We start from the raw sequence: 17758 nt of genomic DNA, 5'->3' as shown, positions 1-17758 counted from the left end.
GTAGTCAATTCTTTCCCTACATGTGTAAAATGTTTTGCTCATAGGAGGAAATTCTTGAAAGATGTGAAAGATTCAAAGGACATGAATTGTGATCATGTCCCCATCAATTCCTAGAATTGGCAGAGTAGAGTCATTTATCAGCCTTTTATTAATAGATTATCAGGGACCAGCAGTGCCACTACTAGGTCTGTATTCCAAAGAGATTATAAAAGAGGGAAAGGACCCACATGTGCAAAAATGTTTGTGGCAGCCCTTTTTGTAGTGGCAAGAAACTGGAAATTGAGTGGATGCCCATCAGTTGGAGAATAGCTGAATAAATTGTTATGTATGTAATGTATATGAATATAATGGGATATTATTGTTCTATAAGAAATGATGAGCAGACTGATTTCTGAAAAGCCTGGAAAGACTTACATGAACTGATGTTGAGTGAAGTAAACACAACCAAGAGAATGTTGTACATAGTAATAGCAAGATTTTGTGATGGTCAACTATGATAGATTTAGGCTTTCTCAATGCTACAGTAATCCAAGACAATTCCAATAGATTTGGGATGGAAAATGTCATCCACATCCACAGAGAGAACTATGGAGACTTAATGCAAATTAAAGCATACTATTTTTATTTTGTGTGTGTGTGCTTTTTCTTTCTCATGGTTTTCCCTTTTGTTCTGATTTTTCTTTCACAACGCATCTAATATGTTTAACATGATTGTATATGTATCACCTATATCGGATTGCTTGCTGTTTTGAGAAGGGGGAAGTAGGAAAGGAAGGAGGAAAACTTTAGAAGTCAAAATCTTACAAAAATGAATGTTAAAAACTATCTTTACATGTAATTGTAAGTTATAAATAAAAACTATCTTTATATGTAATGTAATATTATTAAGAAATTTTTTTAATTATCAAGGAATAAATTTTTGTGACCCCTTATATGACTTACAACTAGGAAAAAGACCTACTATGATAGTAGAGTAAGGGAAGGTGGCTACAAGGTTAAAGGGGAGTGAGTATATAAGAAGATGATGGAGGAATTGTGGGAATTTTCTTTATTCCAGGTAATGTTTTCTGAACTTTCCAAAGATTCTTCCCTATTTCCACTTCTTTAACCACAAAGGGAAATAACAAAAGGGAGGAAAAGACTTATTTTAAGGCCTGGGGATGGACTTTTTTTTTTATCATTTAGAGTCTTTTTTAGATCTTTTTTCCCCTCAATAGTATTTTATTTTTCCAAATACATGTCAAAATAGTTTTCAGCATTCCAAATTTTGAATTCCAAATTTTGTCTGCATTCTTTCCTTACCTCTTCCTTCCCCAACACATCAAGCAACCTGATAAAGGTTCTATACTCCTTTTAAAGGCGTTATAAAGATTATACACTCCTTTTAAACATATTTTCATATTTGGGATGTTGTGCAAGAAAAATCAGACTAAAAGGGGAAAATCATGAGAAAAAAAAGCCAATAAATAAAAAGGTGAAAATACTGCTTTGAACCACATTCAGTCTCCATAATTCTCTCTCTGGATGTGGGTGGCATTTTCCATCCTAAATCTATTGGAATTGTTTTGGATCTACTTCATTGCTGAGAAGAGCTAAGTCTATCATAGTTGATCATCACATAATCTTCTTGTTACTGTGTACAATGTTCTCCTGGTTCTGTTTACTTTGCTCAGCATCAGTTCTTCTACACTTTTCTGAAATCAACCTGCTTATCATTTCCTATAGAACAATAATATACTATTACATTCATATATATTACATTCATTCATATACAATAATTTTTACAGCCATTCCCCAGCTGATGAGAATCCTCTTGATTTCCAGTTCTTTGTCATTACAAAAAGAGCTGCTACAAAGATTTTTGCATTTATGGGTCCTTTTCCATTTTTAATGATCTTTAAGAGCCTTTAATATCTTATACTTTGTATTTGGGTAACTTCTTCATAGGGGATGGAGCCCAAGAAGAGACCAGGAAGACCTGAATTTAAATCCCACCTCAGGCATTGACAGGTAGTATAATCTTGGTTCAGTCACTTAACCTTTGTTTGGCTCAGTTTTCTCAACTATAAAATGAAGACAATTATAGCATCTACCTCCCAGGATTGTTGGGAGAATAAAATGATAAAATGTAAAGTATTTAGTAAATCTTAAAGCTATATACAAATACTAGCTATTATCCATCCAGTTTTTTTATTCATCTGTGATCTGAAAAATTCATATTTTTAAATGTGCCATTTTATGCAAATCAAAGCATTTTTCTTTTGGAATCTGTTTAGGAAGATTTTTTTTGTAGCATACCAGTTCAATTTGTCTAACAATTTTTTAAAACTAGGTAAAAGAGGCCATTCTCTGTCTCATTTCTTACCTAGTCTTAATCACTAAGTGGATATTGCCTAAGTCAAACTGAGACCTGTTGAAAACCTTAATTTAAAAAGTATTCCAGGACCATCTCCAGTCATTGTGAATCATATCTTGCTACTGGACCCAGATGACTTTGGAGGAGAAAGTAAAGCTAATGACTTTGCACTGCCCTTCCTCACAAGTCCAATTCACATGCATGTCATGACATCACCTCCTTGATGTCATGATTAAAGGGTTAAATATATGTTATGGTATATAAATGTTATGGAATATTATTGTTCTATAAGAAACCATGAGTAGTTTGTCCTTCATTCAAGAATGAAGAACAAACAACAAGAATTTGTCTGGAAAATTTCTGGGAACCTTTTTTTTTTCCAGGCACAGAGGAATTTTTACCTTTAAAGTCCTTCATTTCCCATCTTGGAGATTGTACCAGACTTTTAGTTTGATATATTTTTAGTAGTTAATAGTGAGTCGTCTAAAAAAATCAACAAATAAGAACTTGATGTCTTTTTTAATTAAAGCTTTTTAATTTTCAAGACATAAGCATGGATAATTTTTCAACAGTAATCCTTGCAAAACCTTGTGTTTTCCCACTGCTCCCTCTCCTAGACAGCAAGTAATCCAACATATGTTAAACATGCTAGAAATATATGTTAAATCCAATATATGCATACATATTTATACAATAATCTTGCTGCACAAGAAAAATCAAATCAAAAAGGAAAAAATGAGAAAGAAAATAAAACGCAAACACACAACAAAAAGAATGAAAATGCTATGTTGTGATCCACACTCAATTCCCACAGTCTTATCTCTGGGTGTAGATGATTCTCTTCATTGTTCATTCATCATTGGAACTGGTCTGAATCATGTCATGTCCATCAGAATTGATCATTATATAATCTTGTTGTTGCCATGTACAATAATCTCCTGGTTCTGCTCATTTCATTTAGCCTCAGTTCATGTAAGTCTCTCCAGGCTTCTCTGAAATTATCCTGCTGATGGTTTCTTATAGAACAATAATATTCCATAACATTCATATACCATAACTTATTCAGCCATTCCCCAACTGATGGGCATCCAACTCAGTTTCGTTTCTTGCCACTACAAAAAGTGCTGCCACAAACATTTCTGCACATATGGGTCCCTTTCCCTCTTTTAAGATCTCTTTACAATACAAACCTTAGCAGAAATATTGCTGGATCAAAGGATATGCACAATTTGATAGCCCTTTGGATATAGAGGAATTTGATTTCTAGAGAAAACCTTTAGACTAGAACAAAAAATTTATTAATAAAATGATTCCTCAGGAAACTGAATCGGAGATCAAATTGAAATAGTGGACAGTCTAGTTCCTCTATTGAGAAGAGAAGTAATTCCAGAGCAATGAATTTATGACCAAAGTCAAGGGCAGGTAAAGAATGGTGATTATTGATATAATAATCACCAATAACCTCTGTGGCCTCAACCTACCAGTGCCTGTGCTAGACATTTATTTGTTCATTTTTATCCCCATATTCAGATCTTCATGACTTTTATTTATTGGCCTTCAAGTCATTTTCCTTTCTTTCTCAAGGAATTCAGTATTTGTCATATTCTACCCTGAATAGTACTCTTATTTTGTAGACTTCAACTTAAATATTGTTGACCCTTCAATTACCTTTGCTTCTCACTTTATCAATCAATCTCTTCAACTCTAATTATTTTTACAATAGTTCCATCTTAATCTTACATCATTCATACTCTTAATTATATCCTTAATTATTATCAGCAGAGCAGGTGGGTGGTGGGATGAATAGAATGCCAAACCTAGAAGTCAGTCACTCCTTTTCATCAGTTCAAATCTAACCTCAGATACTATCTATATGACTCTGGATATGTCACTTAACCCTATTTGCCTCAGTTTTCTCATCTATCAAATGAGTTGGAAAAAGAAATGGCAAACCACTTCAATATGTACCCAAAATAGGGCCCAAAGAGTAAGACATGACTGAAAAAGGACAGAACAACAAAAAAAATCTTATCATGACCTACAAGTATTCCCCTTCACAATCTATAACTCTGACATTTTTCTGTTTGACAATAATTCTTCTAAATCCTTTCTTTTTTCCATTGTTTTTATTACAACCTCCAATAACTCTACTTGCTTTCCAAATCCCTGCACTGGCTTCATTTACTTCCCTTCAACAATGAATCTTTCACTATCCTCTGCCCTTAAATCCTTTAGACCTTTGTTCTGTTATTGCTCAGCCTTTGATTGATCCCATTGTATCTGCCTTCTCAACTCCTACTCACATGCTACTGAATGATGCTTAAGAAGACCATACAATTATGCCAACTTGGTCCACTACAAAGTTGTCAACCTGTCTCATTTAGGCCTCACTGCATTGATCTTATACTCTTCTGACTTATTCTCTATCATACTTTCCACAGCAGTTATTCTAAAACTTTTCTCAAGCCATAATCACCACCCTCTTCCCTCTTAAGGGGAAGACTTCTAAAGTTTCACTAATAAAAATGAAATCCTGTAATGCAGTAAGCCTTTAAAAAAATTTTTAGTTTGATTGATTCCTAACTTTAAAGCTAGTCACTATACCATACTGTTCAGTTCAAATATGAATCAGTTGCAGAAAAAGCGTTTGCAAAATCCAATACCCATTCCTATAAAAAAACAAACAAACAAACAAACACTAGAGAGTATAGGAATAAATGGAGTTTTCATTGAAATTATCAGTAGCACTTATTTAAAATCATTAGCAAGCATCAGATGTAACAGGGATAAACTAGAACCATTCTCAATAAGATCAAGGGTGAAACAAGGTTGCCCACTATCACCATTACTATTCAATATGATATTAAAAATGTTAGCATTAGCAATAAGAGAAAAAAAAAAGATATTAAAGGAATTAGGGTATGTAATGAGGAAACTAAATTATCACTTTGCAGATATGAGAGTATACTTAAGAGAATCCTAGAGAACCAATTAAAAACTACTACAAATAACTCACAACTTTAGCAAAGTTGCAGAATACAAAATAAATCCACCTAAATCATCTGCATTTTTATATGATGCCAACAAAGTCCAGCAGTGAGAGATACAAAGAGAAATTCCATTTAAAATAATTGTAGATAATATAAAATATTTAGGAGTCTACCTGCCAAGGCAAAGTCAGTTACTATATGTACATAATTACAAAACAGTTCCCACACAAATTGTCAGATCTAATCAATTGGAAAAATATCAAATGTCCATGGGTAGGACGAGATAATATAATAAAAATGACATTACTTTATAAATTAATCTACTTATTCAGTGCCATACCAATCAAACTCCCAAAAAATTATTTTACAGAGTTAAAAAATAATAATAATAGCAAAGTTCATCTGGAAGAACAAAAGGTCAAGAATTTCAAAAGAATTAATGAAAAATGCAAATGAAGGTAGCCTAGTTCTATCAGACCTTAAACTATATTATAAACCAGTGATCATCAAAGCCATTTGGTAAGGCTAAGAAATAGAATAGTCAATCAGGGGAATAGGTTAGGTTCACAAAATACTAATAGTCAATGACTATAGTAATCTAGTATTTGATAAACCCAAAGACTCCAGTTTCTGGGATAAGAACTCACTATTTGACAAAAATTTTGACAAAATGTGACAAAAAATGTTGAGAAAATTGGAAATTACTACAGCAGAAACTAGGCATCAACCCACACCTAACAGCTATGCCAAGATAAGGTAGAAATGGATTCATGATTTCAATATGAAGAGTGATATTATAAGCAAATTAGAAGAACAAAGGATAGTTTATCTCTCAGATCTTGGAGAAGAAAGGAATTTGTGGCCAAAGAAGAATTAGAATACATTATGGAATGCAAAATGGATAATACTGATTATATTAAAAAGTTTTTGTACAAACAAAACCAATGTATACAAGGTTAGAAGGGAAGGAATAAATTGGGGAAAAATTTTACATCCAATGGTTCTGATAAAGATCTTATTTCTAAAATGTACAGAGAAGGGATTTTCCTAAAATCTCAGATCTGATTATATCATTCCACAAAATCTAGTGGATCCAATATTGATTTGTTAAGTATCAAATGTAAAGGGCAACTATAGATAGAGAGTTGGGCCTAGAATCAGGAAGACTGAGTTCAAATCTGGCCTCAGACACATGTGTGATCCTGGGCAAGTCACTTCATCTTATTTGTCTCAATTTCCTCATCTGTCCAATATCTTTGTCAAGAAAACTGAAATGAACCTAGGATATACTATAAAATATTTAATATGTGGGAATGCCTGCCATCTAAGGGAGGAGATGGAGGGAAGGAGGTGAAAAATTTGGAACAGAAGGGAGTACAACGGATAATGTTGTAAAAAAAAATTACCTATGAATATGTACTGTCAAAGAAAATGTAATAATTATAAAAATTAATAAAAAAAAAGAAAAGAAAAGAAAACTGAAATGGGATCATGAAGATTCATACAAGACTGAAATGACTGAACAATAACAATATATAAATGAATTTCTGGCTTTTTCTTTCTCACCTGGCTGTACTACTTAGAACTTCACTGTCTTTTCCATCATCTCTCAGGAAACTCATTATTAAATAAATCTCATCATCCTGGAAGATGCCATCAGCCTTAGGAGTTTACCTCATCACAATCTATTGCTCTTTTGACTGGTAGAATCATCCAAAACCTCTTTTTATGGAGAAAGCTCAGGTCAGAACTCATTTTTCACTTGGCTGCACACTTTGGGACTTCTCTGATCTTTCCTCCAAGCCCTGTTGTTGAGTATCTATTCCCCACCTCACCCTGCCACTTTCCCAACCCCTGACACTTTTCAGCTTCCTTTTGTGGATTTTCTTCCACCATTATACTGTAAGAACCTTGAGGGCCAAGGCTTTCTATTTTTCAAATGTATATCCCCACTACTTAGCACAGTACTGATTCATGGTAGGTAGTTAATTTTTTTGACTGATGAATTTAAAGCCCTTCATTCTTACTATAGTGATGAAAGACATCCAGAGATCAGTTTGCCCAGGAATCCTTAATCTGGGATCCATAAAGATCTCTTCTCTCCCTCCCTCCCTCTCTCCCTCCCTCCCTCCCTCTCTCTCTCTCTCTCTCTCTCTCTCTCTCTCTCTCTCTCTCTCTCTCTCTCTCTCTCTCTCTCCCTCTCTCTCTCTCTCCCTCTCTCTCTCTCTTTCTCCCTCTCTCTCTTTCTCCCCCCCCCTCTCTCTTTCCCCCCCCCTCTCTCTCTCTTTCTCCCTCTCTCTCTCTCTCTCTCTCTCTCCTCTCTCATTTTGATAACTACTTTTCAATTTAACAAATTTCCTTTGTAATACTATGTATTTTATTTTACACATTAAAAAATCATTTTGAGAAGGGATCTATACATTTAATCTTGGACTTGGGTCCATGAATCAAAAAATAATAATAAATTAATAATTCATCTCTGATCTAATCGGACCTAACACTATAGCTGAAGAAACTGAGGCCTAAAGATTAAGTGATTTCATAGGGTCATAGATTTAGAGTTGAAAGGAATCTTAGAAATTAACTCATTTCAAAATCTAGAAAAGATTGCCATAATGGACTATATCAATAAGAAACCAATAGAAATCATATGATAATATCAGTAGAAGCAGAAAAGGCTTTTGACAAAATACAACACTCATTCCTACTAAAAACACTAGAGAGTTTAGGGATAAAGGGAGTTTTCCTTAAAATGATAAGCAATATCTATCTAAAATCAAAAGCAATCACTATTTTCAATGGAGAGGAACTGGACACATTCCTAATAAGATCAGGGGTGAGACAAGGATGCCTATTATCACTACTATTATTCAATATTGTACTAGAAATAATTGGCTTTAGCGATAAGAGAAGAAAAAGAGATTAAAGGAACTAGAAGAGGCAGTGAGGAGTTAAAATTATCGCTCTTTGCAGAAGATATGATACTTAGCTTAACTAGCCCAACCTCCTCTTTTTTGCAAATGAAGGAACTGAGTTCCTTCTCCCCTACTGAAGAGTTAAGTAACTCTTGTCCAAGGTCTCACAGTAGCCAGCATCAGATTCTAGGTATGATTAAGTTCTCTGACCTCAGAGCCCTTTCTCTTTCCATTGTTTCTGCTCAGTCCGTAGGAGACGACCTCAGCGGCCTAGGCGTGTGTTTTAGCTTTGTCCTGAGCTCCAGTTTGGAGACTAGGACCCAAAGACGCCAGAATTTAGCTCTACAATATGGTACGATATAGTGTAGCAGGCTGAACATGAAGCGAATGATGCAATCACACATCCCGGGATCCAGCTCCGCGCGGTGATTGGCCCTGACCGTAGTTCCTCGGCTTCGGATTGGCTAAGTCAGCACAGACTGGGGACAGAGCCCGGTGGAGCTTGGAGTTGACACGTGGGCCTGAGCTGTATTTCTGTTCCGCAGGTTTGTACGGTGGTAAGTAGCTAGGAGGGAAGCGGGGGGGGGGGGGGGGGGGGGGGGGGGGGGGAGGGGGGGGGGGGGGGAGCTGGAGGAAAGGGGACTGCTCTTGAGGAGGTGATTGTGATTAGGCTGAGGACGCGTGCTGTGGGGAGGGGAAGCGGTCCTGCTTACAACTAGAAAAGCTTTTCTTCACCATCACCCCGCCCCCCGCCCCCCTCCTATTATCTCCAGTAACTGGGAGATGCTACTTCCCTCCTTCATTCCTCTCTTTCCTTTCCTGTCCCCGGTTTGATTGTTCTAACGAAGAAACGGACGTTGTCCTTCTTTCTTTGGGTGAGCATTCCCGTAAGGAGCAAATCTCACTTTTCCAAAGAGGGGGAAGTAGGGGAGAAAGGAACTATGGAGAGATGGAGCCGTCAAGAGAGTAGCCTAAGTAAAGAAGCTAAACTAGGCGGCTCTAGGAAAGAAAAAGAGACTCCTGGACTGGCTCTTCTGTGGGCTGGGCTTAGGAATGGCTAGGTAAGAGGAGTTGCTCTGGCCTGTATCTGCTCTTTTTTTCCCTCTGCTTTTCAACTCAATCTGTTTTTCTAGTGGAAGTTTTTTTCTCTCCTATCCGGTTTTAGCTGCTTTCGTCCTTCTGGCTGAGCTGAACTTCTGGGACCATGAGTGTGGGCTTCATTGGAGCTGGCCAACTGGCATATGCCCTGGCTAAAGGCTTCACCTCAGCAGGTAAGAACTGGGGTCATTCCCCAACTGAGCTAAAATTTGGGATCTGAGTTGGCTAGATTTAGTTGCCTTTGTCCTAGGTTATCTCCCCACCTCAGCCAGCTCTCAGTACCTTCTCCCTACCTTGTATTTAACTACTTTGTATGTTTGTTTATTAACTTTATATTTATGTTAATTTTCATTTATTTCTCCCCCCTTAGAATGTAAGCTCATTGTAAGTAGGGATTGTGTCTTTTCTTTTTTTTCTTTTTTTTAATTTTATTTGAATCTGAAACAATGCAAGGCACATAATAGATATTTAATAAATACTTGTTGACTGATTGATAAATTGAGGAGCAGGGAGAAGTAGTTCCTTATTAGTAACTCAGAATCTGACTGACAGATACAAAGACATATCTGGTCCACAAGTCAAGATAGGGAAAAATATATTTTTACAGATATAGATATCTAGACATAGATATAGATTTAGATATATAGACATAGCTATAGCTTTTCCCCCAATCTGGACCTGTGATATCAGTCATCTGCAAGTGGTCTGTAATTTACATGCAGTCTGAGAAGGCAGTTAGGAGTATAGAACACTAGTCCTGGAGTCAGAAGGACCTTAGTTCAAATTTTGCCTCAGATACTTACTAGCAGTGTAACCTTTGGCGAATTATTTAATCTCATTGTTCCCCCAATCTTTAAAAAAAAAAAAAAAAAAAAGTTGCCTGTGGCACTGAGAATTAAATGATTTGCCTATGGTCATTCAGCTCATATATGTTAAGTAGAAACTCAGATTTCTTTTGTTCCAAAACTAGTTCTGTGTCCCATATCAAGCATCCTCTGGATTTATAGGGAATCGAGGCTTGTTCAGTGCTCAAATTTGAATTTGAACTAGGGATCAACAGAAGCCCCCAGAATGAGAAGTGATACACATAGTGATAGAGGCACACATAAGTTAGTTTTTTTGTTTTGTGGAGGGTACAAGATAAGGGATGGGGAGTAGGGGTTCCTGGTGGAGCCTTGAAGGCTCTGGGGGGAGCATTGTCCTTGAATTGAAACAATCTCGCCTCCCTCACTAGGCATCCTGGCCTCCCACAAGATAATGGCCAGCTCACCAGATATGGACCTGCCCACAGTCTCTGCACTTAGAGTAAGTAGAAGAAATGAAATATAGGTGGAGTTTTGAACCCATAAGATGATAGATGAGGTTTGTGTCTTTGTATGTGTGGGAAGTTCTGGACTATCTTCTCAGACCTGGAAACAGAAACCATAGGGAAGCACACCCTTCCCCCACTTTGACACAGATTATTGACCAGGCTAATCTGACCTGTGGGAATATCTCAGTGTGGGTGTATTTGAAAACTACTCTCCTTTTTACCTAAGGAGACCACATATTCTTCCTTCTACCCCTTATAGTTACCCTTCCCTTTCTCAGACTGTTATTAAGGTTTGAAAGAGGTTAACTTGGGTTTCAGTTGGTGAGATATTGGGTGTCTAAGAGATAGCACTGAGGATATGGTTATGAAGACTGATTACTAGCATGAAGAATCCATTGACAAGCCACAAACCTGCATCCTGAAAAACAGTATATTTTAGTGAACAGGATGTCTGAGGAAGCTGGAGACAGTGGGGAAAGTACTCCTTATATAAAGAGTAAAACTGAGGTTCTATTTCTATGGTGCCAAGTTCAGAATCCTTTCCTATTTCACCACAATGTTTTTTCAGCTTGTTGCCTAGCTTTGTTTCTCCATCCCTTTGCTTTTTAGTCAATGTTATGACGTTAAAAAAAAAAAAAACAAAAAAGCATTAGTTTGGAGCCAGAAGACTTGGGTTTTAGTGCAAAATACATTTATTATGTACTCATAGACAAACCTTTCAAGCTTTTTAAGCCTCTGTTTTCCTATCTGAAAATGGGGATAAAAATATTTTTTTATCACCAACAGGACTATTATGAAGACAGGACTTTTTTCCAATACTGTATAATTATAAGCTATTTTCCAGTGTCTGTCTAAAATTGTGCATACAGATGCTTAATTAGTGTTCATTGACTTAAGTTGGGTAGAATTCATGAATTAGGGTTGAGAGATACTTCTCTTTGCCCCCTAACTCAAATTATTCATCTGCCTAATAATTGTAGCAACATCAGCTTAAGGCTTTTATGCAGGGACAGAACTTTAAAAGAAAACCTCAGGGAGAGCCACAAAAGTGACTAGGTTATAACTGTATGCTAGGCTGATAATCTAATTGTTCCTCCAAGGATGCTCTAAAACCCAACAATCTGGCCCACACTATTCTTAATCATAATGTTCTTTTGTTTATCTTAATCTATTTTTAAAAACAATAATAGCCTGGATTTTTATTTTCTTTCTCATTTTTTTCTTTTTGGTCTGATTTTTCTTGTGTAGCATGATAAATGTGGAAATATGTATAGAAGAATTGTACATGTTTAATATATATTGAATTGCTAACTCTCTAGAGGAGGGGGTAGAGGGAAAGGAAGAAAAATAATTTTGCACATACAGTTTTGAAAGGGTGAATGTTGAAAACTATGCATATAAAAAGCTATTATTTAAATAATAATAATAGCTTTTCAAGTTTCTTTGATAAGGCTTCGTTTCTTAAGCATAGAAGAAATGTATCAAATTTATTAAAAAAAAAAAAAAGCTATGCCCCAATTGATAAATGATCAAAAGATAAGATCTGTGCCCAAAAGGCTATAAATTCACATATATCCTTTGACCTAATGACATCACTGCTAGGCATGAATACCAAAATATATTCAGAAAAAAAAAAAAGAAAATGACTTATATGTACAAAAATATTCATAGCAGCTCTCTTCTCAGGGCAAAAATATTGGAAATTGAGGGGATGTCTATTCATAGGGGAATGGCACAATAAACTATGGTAGGTGTTTGCTGTATAATTGTTCTATGGAAAATGATGAACAGGATGCTCTCAGAAAAAGGAAAAAAAAAAGTAGAAAGTCCTCCATCAACTCAAGCAAAGTAAACATACTCTATACAAAGTAATAGCAATGTATTGCGATGGCCAGCTGTAAATGACATTGCTATTCTCAGTAGTACAAGAATTCATGACTACTCTGAAGGACTTTTGATGAAAAATCCTATCCATATCCAGAGAAGGAGCTGATTGTGTCTTTAATGCATATTGAAGCATTCTCTCTTTTTCTGTCTCTTTCTTTTTGACTTAATTTTTCTTGAGAATTTTTTCTTTAGGGTGAGAGATCTGTTTTCTTTTACAACTTGACATTTATGGAAATGTTTTATGTGACTTTACATGTGGTTTCTTAATTGTGAGTGGAAATAAGGAAGAGAACCTAAAACTGAAAAATTTTAAAAACAAATGTAAAAAAAATTATAACTGTGGAAAAATATTAAATAAATAAAATATTTTTTAAAATAATAGCTTTTTATTTTTATTTTAGTTTTTAGTTTTTAGTTTTCAGCATTCATCCTTATAAAACTTTGTGTTCCAAATTTTTCTCCCTCCTCGTCCTCCCTCCTCCCCTACTATAGATTGAACATGCGCAATTTTTCTAAACATATTCCCACATTTATCATGCTGCACAAGAAAAATCAGATCAAAAGAGAAAGAAAAAAACTATGATATTTTTAACTATGATTTCCCTATCAATTTCTACAGAAGATTGGTGTAAACCTGACCCCCAACAACAAGGAGACAGTGCAGCATAGTGATGTACTTTTCTTGGCTGTGAAACCTCATATCATTCCCTTCATCCTGGATGAGATTGGAGCTGATATTAAGGAGAGACACATCGTGGTTTCCTGTGCAGCTGGTGTCACAATTAGCTCCATTGAGAAGGTACCATTTTCTTTCACATTACCCTCTCAGGTGGGAAGTGTATGTTTCCAGATACTGATGGGCTTTGGAGAAAAAGGAATCTAGAGAAGGATTCCGGCTAATTGGTGGAACAGGGTAGATGGTACTGAAGAATTGTTTGAAGGTGTAAATCTATTTTCTTTCCCCAGAAACTGACAACCTTCCAGCCAGCCCCTAAAGTCATCCGCTGCATGACTAATACCCCTGTGGTAGTACAGGAGGGTGCCACAGTTTATGCTACAGGAACCCATGCCCAGGTGGAGGATGGGAAGCTTTTGGAACAGCTGATGAGCAGTGTGGGATTCTGCACTGAAGTGGAAGAGGACCTTATTGATGCTGTCACTGGCCTCAGCGGTAGCGGGCCTGCCTATGTGAGACTTAGGGTGTGGGGGAGATTTTAAAATGAGGTGGTGAACAGAGCTAATGGAGAGAAGATGGAGTTGCCCGGGTCATCTCCATTAGCCTGAGAGATCCCTCTTCTGTTTATTACCAAGGCTTCTTTTTTTTTCCCCAAAGTTTAATAATTATCTTTCCTACAGGCATTTACAGCTTTGGATGCATTGGCAGATGGTGGAGTGAAGATGGGACTACCTCGGCGTCTGGCAGTCCGCCTGGGGGCCCAGGCTTTATTGGTTAGTGTCTTTCATTAGAAAGGAAGTTCTCTCATTCAGATTGGGGGCTAGAAATTTAGGTTTTGTTTAGGGGTTAGTAGAAAGGTGGGGTAAGGGCAATACTATTCCCTAAAAGTCTTCCTAGAAGGAATCTAATGGATTCAGGGAAGAATGGATTCTCTTATAGCAAATCACTATGTTCCTTTAATCCATGTTCCTTCTTCAGGGAGCTGCTAAGATGCTCTTGGAGTCCGAACAGCATCCAGGACAGCTCAAGGACAATGTCTGCTCCCCTGGAGGAGCCACCATCCATGCCTTGCACTTCTTAGAGAGTGGTGGCTTCCGCTCCCTCCTCATCAATGCTGTGGAGGCTTCCTGCATCCGTACCCGGTGGGCTCCCTCTTTTTTCCTCTCCACTTTCTTCAAGCAAGTCTCTGATCCCAATCTACCCTCTAAGACACTGGTCCTCAAACTTTTTAAATAAGGGGCCAGTTCACTGTCCCTCAGACTGTGGGAGGGCCAGACTATAGTAAAAACAAAAACTCACACTCTGTCTCCGCCCCTCAGCCCATTTGCCATAACCCGAGTCCTTAACGGCTGCATCTGGCCCTCGGGAGCAGCTGGCTCTAGGAGCTTAGTTAGTAATGATCATTTATTTGAATAGTTTGTCTTAGGTTCTGGTGTTCCTTTTCTTGCTTGCTATCACTCCCCTACAAACTTTTGGTAATTTTCTGTGAATCAATGGTTCTTCACTGTGTGAAGAATACTGTGAAATCACAGATAGATTTCCATTCTTCTGTGACTTAAAAAAAAATTTTAATAACTATTTCTATATAATTGTTTTCCTTTGTAATCCTATTATTTTATTTATACATTTAGAAATATTCTGAGAAGGGATCCACAAGATTTACCCAATTGTTATAGAATCCATGACATAGAAAAGATTAAGAATCCCTGTTCTTGGTCTTCTAAGCAAGGGAGTACGATTGAGAGAGTACTGGATTTTGAATTAAAAGATCTGTATTCAAATCCTAATCCCAATACTTATTAACTGTATGACCTTGGTCAAATCATTTAATCTAACTGAACCCCTACTTGAAACATGAATTCCCTCTACCATAACTCCAATAATCACATCTGTTAAAAAGCTCTTATTGATATGGTCTGAAGATCATTCTGCTTCTAACCTCCATATATTAATCTAAATTCTCCCCTCTGGAGCTTTACAGAATAAGTCATGCACAAAAAAGCGAGAAAAAGAAATTTACATGATAACTTTAAAAGAAATGACAAGTTGTACATAATAGATTTGCAGATTCATGTGCAATTTTTTTATACTGTTATAGAAATGCTTATTTTAATCACACAAATAAAACACACACACATGATAGCTCTTTGAATACTTGAAGACAAAAGTCTTATCCTTCCTAAAGGAATATCCCTCATTCCTTCAGTGATTATTTATGGGACAGAGTTTTGAGTCACTCTCATCTCCTGATTATTCTCCTGGATGAGTGTCTATCTTAAGTTCAGTCAGATTTTAGCTTGGAGGTAAGGCTCCAATGGACAGTCTCTATGAGTCTGTAGGCTCCTTATCTTCTTACCAATAGAAATCCCAGATCTAGATCTTTCATTCTAATTTTTTTTTTAATATGTATTCCACAGAGAACTTCAGTCCATGGCTGACAAAGAAAAGATCTCTCCAGCTGCCATCAAGAAAACTCTGCTGGATAAAGTGAAGCTGGACTCTCCTACAGAATCTACGAAGTCATCTTCCAGTTTCATTAAACTGCTAGCTCGAAGCCAGGCCCCTGGAGGCAAGAAAGATTGAGGTGTCCCCTCTCTCTCTCTTTTCTCCAATTTCTGCTTCTAGACTACATAGGAAGAAAGCATTAACATGGAACTGTTACAGCTATGGATTAAGTATCAGGAAGCCCATGTCCTGTGGTCCACAATGTGGACATATCAGGGTGTTTTTTTTTCCTACAGAGGTCAACATGGGGACTTTCCCCTACAAACTAGAAAGGTCAAACTTACTCCTCTTTCTCTTAAAATTCTTAGGATTCCCCTATGGCTTGTAGTTTCTGAACTCTCTAATGCAGAAGAGAATATTTCATTCATTCAGCCCTTTCCCTCCACTTCCCCCATGGAAATAACTTCTGCCATTCCTCTCTCTGAAAGTTGACTGTTACTAGAGGGATGCCAGGAGTGCTGAGCCCAACACTGATAGCTGAATCAGACTCATAGACTTATTCTACCCTAGAAGGAGCAGTTCTGAAAGCCAAACAATCCATCTCTCCTTCCTCCTTATTCCTCCCTATTTCTGTTTTTTTTTCTTAAATTTTATTCTGAACTTAAGAAATAAAACAAGCTTTCTATAAGAGTAGAACAGGAAAAAAAAAAGTGATTGTAAATGAAACTGCAAATCTATTATATAAAACTTGCTATAACTTTTAAAAGTATAATAAAGTTATCACTTAACTTTTTTTTTATTTTCCCCTCCCCCCACCCCTGTCCTGGATTTGACTACCATTGCAAATATGTATACATATGTGAAACCATTTCTATATACATATATATGTAATATATATTTCTATTTATCAGTTCTTTCTCTGAAAGCAGATAGCATCTTTCATATATCCTTTGTAATTAATTTGGGTATTTATAACAGTCAAAATGATTTGGTCACTCAAAGTTATTCTTAAAATAATATTTCTCTTACTGTATACAATGTTCTCTTGGTTTTGCTCTTCATTATTCCACACAAATTTTCCCATATTTTTCTAAGATCATAAAGTTCAACATTTCATATAGCATAGTAGTATTCTATCAATCATATACCACAACTTTATTTTCATAATTTTCTTGGATTGCTTTTCCCCTTCATTTTTCCTCTATGTTTCTTATTTGATTGTTGAATTCCTTTTAAAGTTTTTTCAAGGACTCTTTTTGGGCTTGTGACTATTTGACATTACTCTTTGAGGCAGAAATGTTTTTTAAAGCTCATTTCTGTTTGCTTTATTTTATTAATTTCTCTTGTTTTTAATCTCTTAATCATTTGACATCATAAGCTGCATTTCATATTTATAGTTCCCTGCTTCTCTAGTTTGAGGAGGAAATCATCTATTTTCTCATTATCATCTATTCTCTGATATGCCCACTCCCATATCTCTGAAAATCATACCCTCCTTTGGAGCCCAGATTTTTTAATATATACTTTCTAATTTGTCATTTGCAACTCTCTATGCCTTTTGTTCCTATTTTCATATCAATGTTTCTCTGTTTCAATTCTTTAAGCAAAATAAGTCCTTTGCTTTTTCAATGAAGCTCAGTTCAACAAGCAACTATTATGTTCCAGATATTGAGGTAAGTGTTGGGTATATAATAATAATAATAACAAATAGCTAATATTTGTGTAGTACTTACTATGTTCCATACACCGTGCTAAGCACTTTACAATTATCTCATTTGATTCTCACAAGTCTAAGGAATAAGTGCTGTTAAAAAAATAGAACTATTCCTTCCCTGAAAGAATTTATATTCTTTTAGGAGAATACAACATGCATATAGAAAATTAAATTCAAAACATATGCAAAATAATTTCCAAAAGATGCATAACATCTAAAATAAAGGGAGTTAATTAACAATAGAATAAGGGCTCTTAAAAACACAATACAAAGGAATAGAAGAGTATTATAGGCACATTAGAAGAATGGGACTGACAGTAATGGGTTTAAGAGAGGACAGATCTGGAAGGAAGCCTAAAGAAATA

At 36.2% G+C, this 17758-nt stretch overlaps 1 protein-coding gene across 13 annotated transcripts; it reads left to right on the top strand.

The window, feature by feature from the left end:
* Positions 1 to 8712: 8712 nt before the first annotated feature.
* On the top strand, positions 8713 to 16467 carry PYCR1 (pyrroline-5-carboxylate reductase 1). 13 transcript variants are annotated; one of them, XM_074260451.1, is made up of 8 exons: positions 8713 to 8818; positions 9427 to 9532; positions 10594 to 10664; positions 13178 to 13357; positions 13525 to 13746; positions 13915 to 14007; positions 14213 to 14376; positions 15652 to 16467. In XM_074260451.1, the coding sequence occupies exons 2-8, from the start codon at positions 9466 to 9468 to the stop codon at positions 15815 to 15817; spliced, it is 963 nt and encodes a 320-aa protein (XP_074116552.1). In that variant the 5' UTR covers positions 8713 to 8818; positions 9427 to 9465; the 3' UTR covers positions 15818 to 16467. The 13 variants fall into 13 exon arrangements, with proteins under 13 accessions (XP_074116552.1, XP_074116559.1, XP_074116558.1 ...); XM_074260457.1 differs by having other exon boundaries at positions 8724 to 8806; XM_074260452.1 differs by having other exon boundaries at positions 8749 to 8818; positions 9395 to 9532.
* Positions 16468 to 17758: the final 1291 nt, after the last annotated feature.

This window comes from Sminthopsis crassicaudata, chromosome 4, assembly GCF_048593235.1.
Source record: "Sminthopsis crassicaudata isolate SCR6 chromosome 4, ASM4859323v1, whole genome shotgun sequence".
NCBI classification, from domain to species: domain Eukaryota; kingdom Metazoa; phylum Chordata; class Mammalia; order Dasyuromorphia; family Dasyuridae; genus Sminthopsis; species Sminthopsis crassicaudata.
The sequence above is the reverse complement of the archived record's forward strand: the minus strand, read 5'-3'. Positions and strand labels throughout refer to the sequence as shown.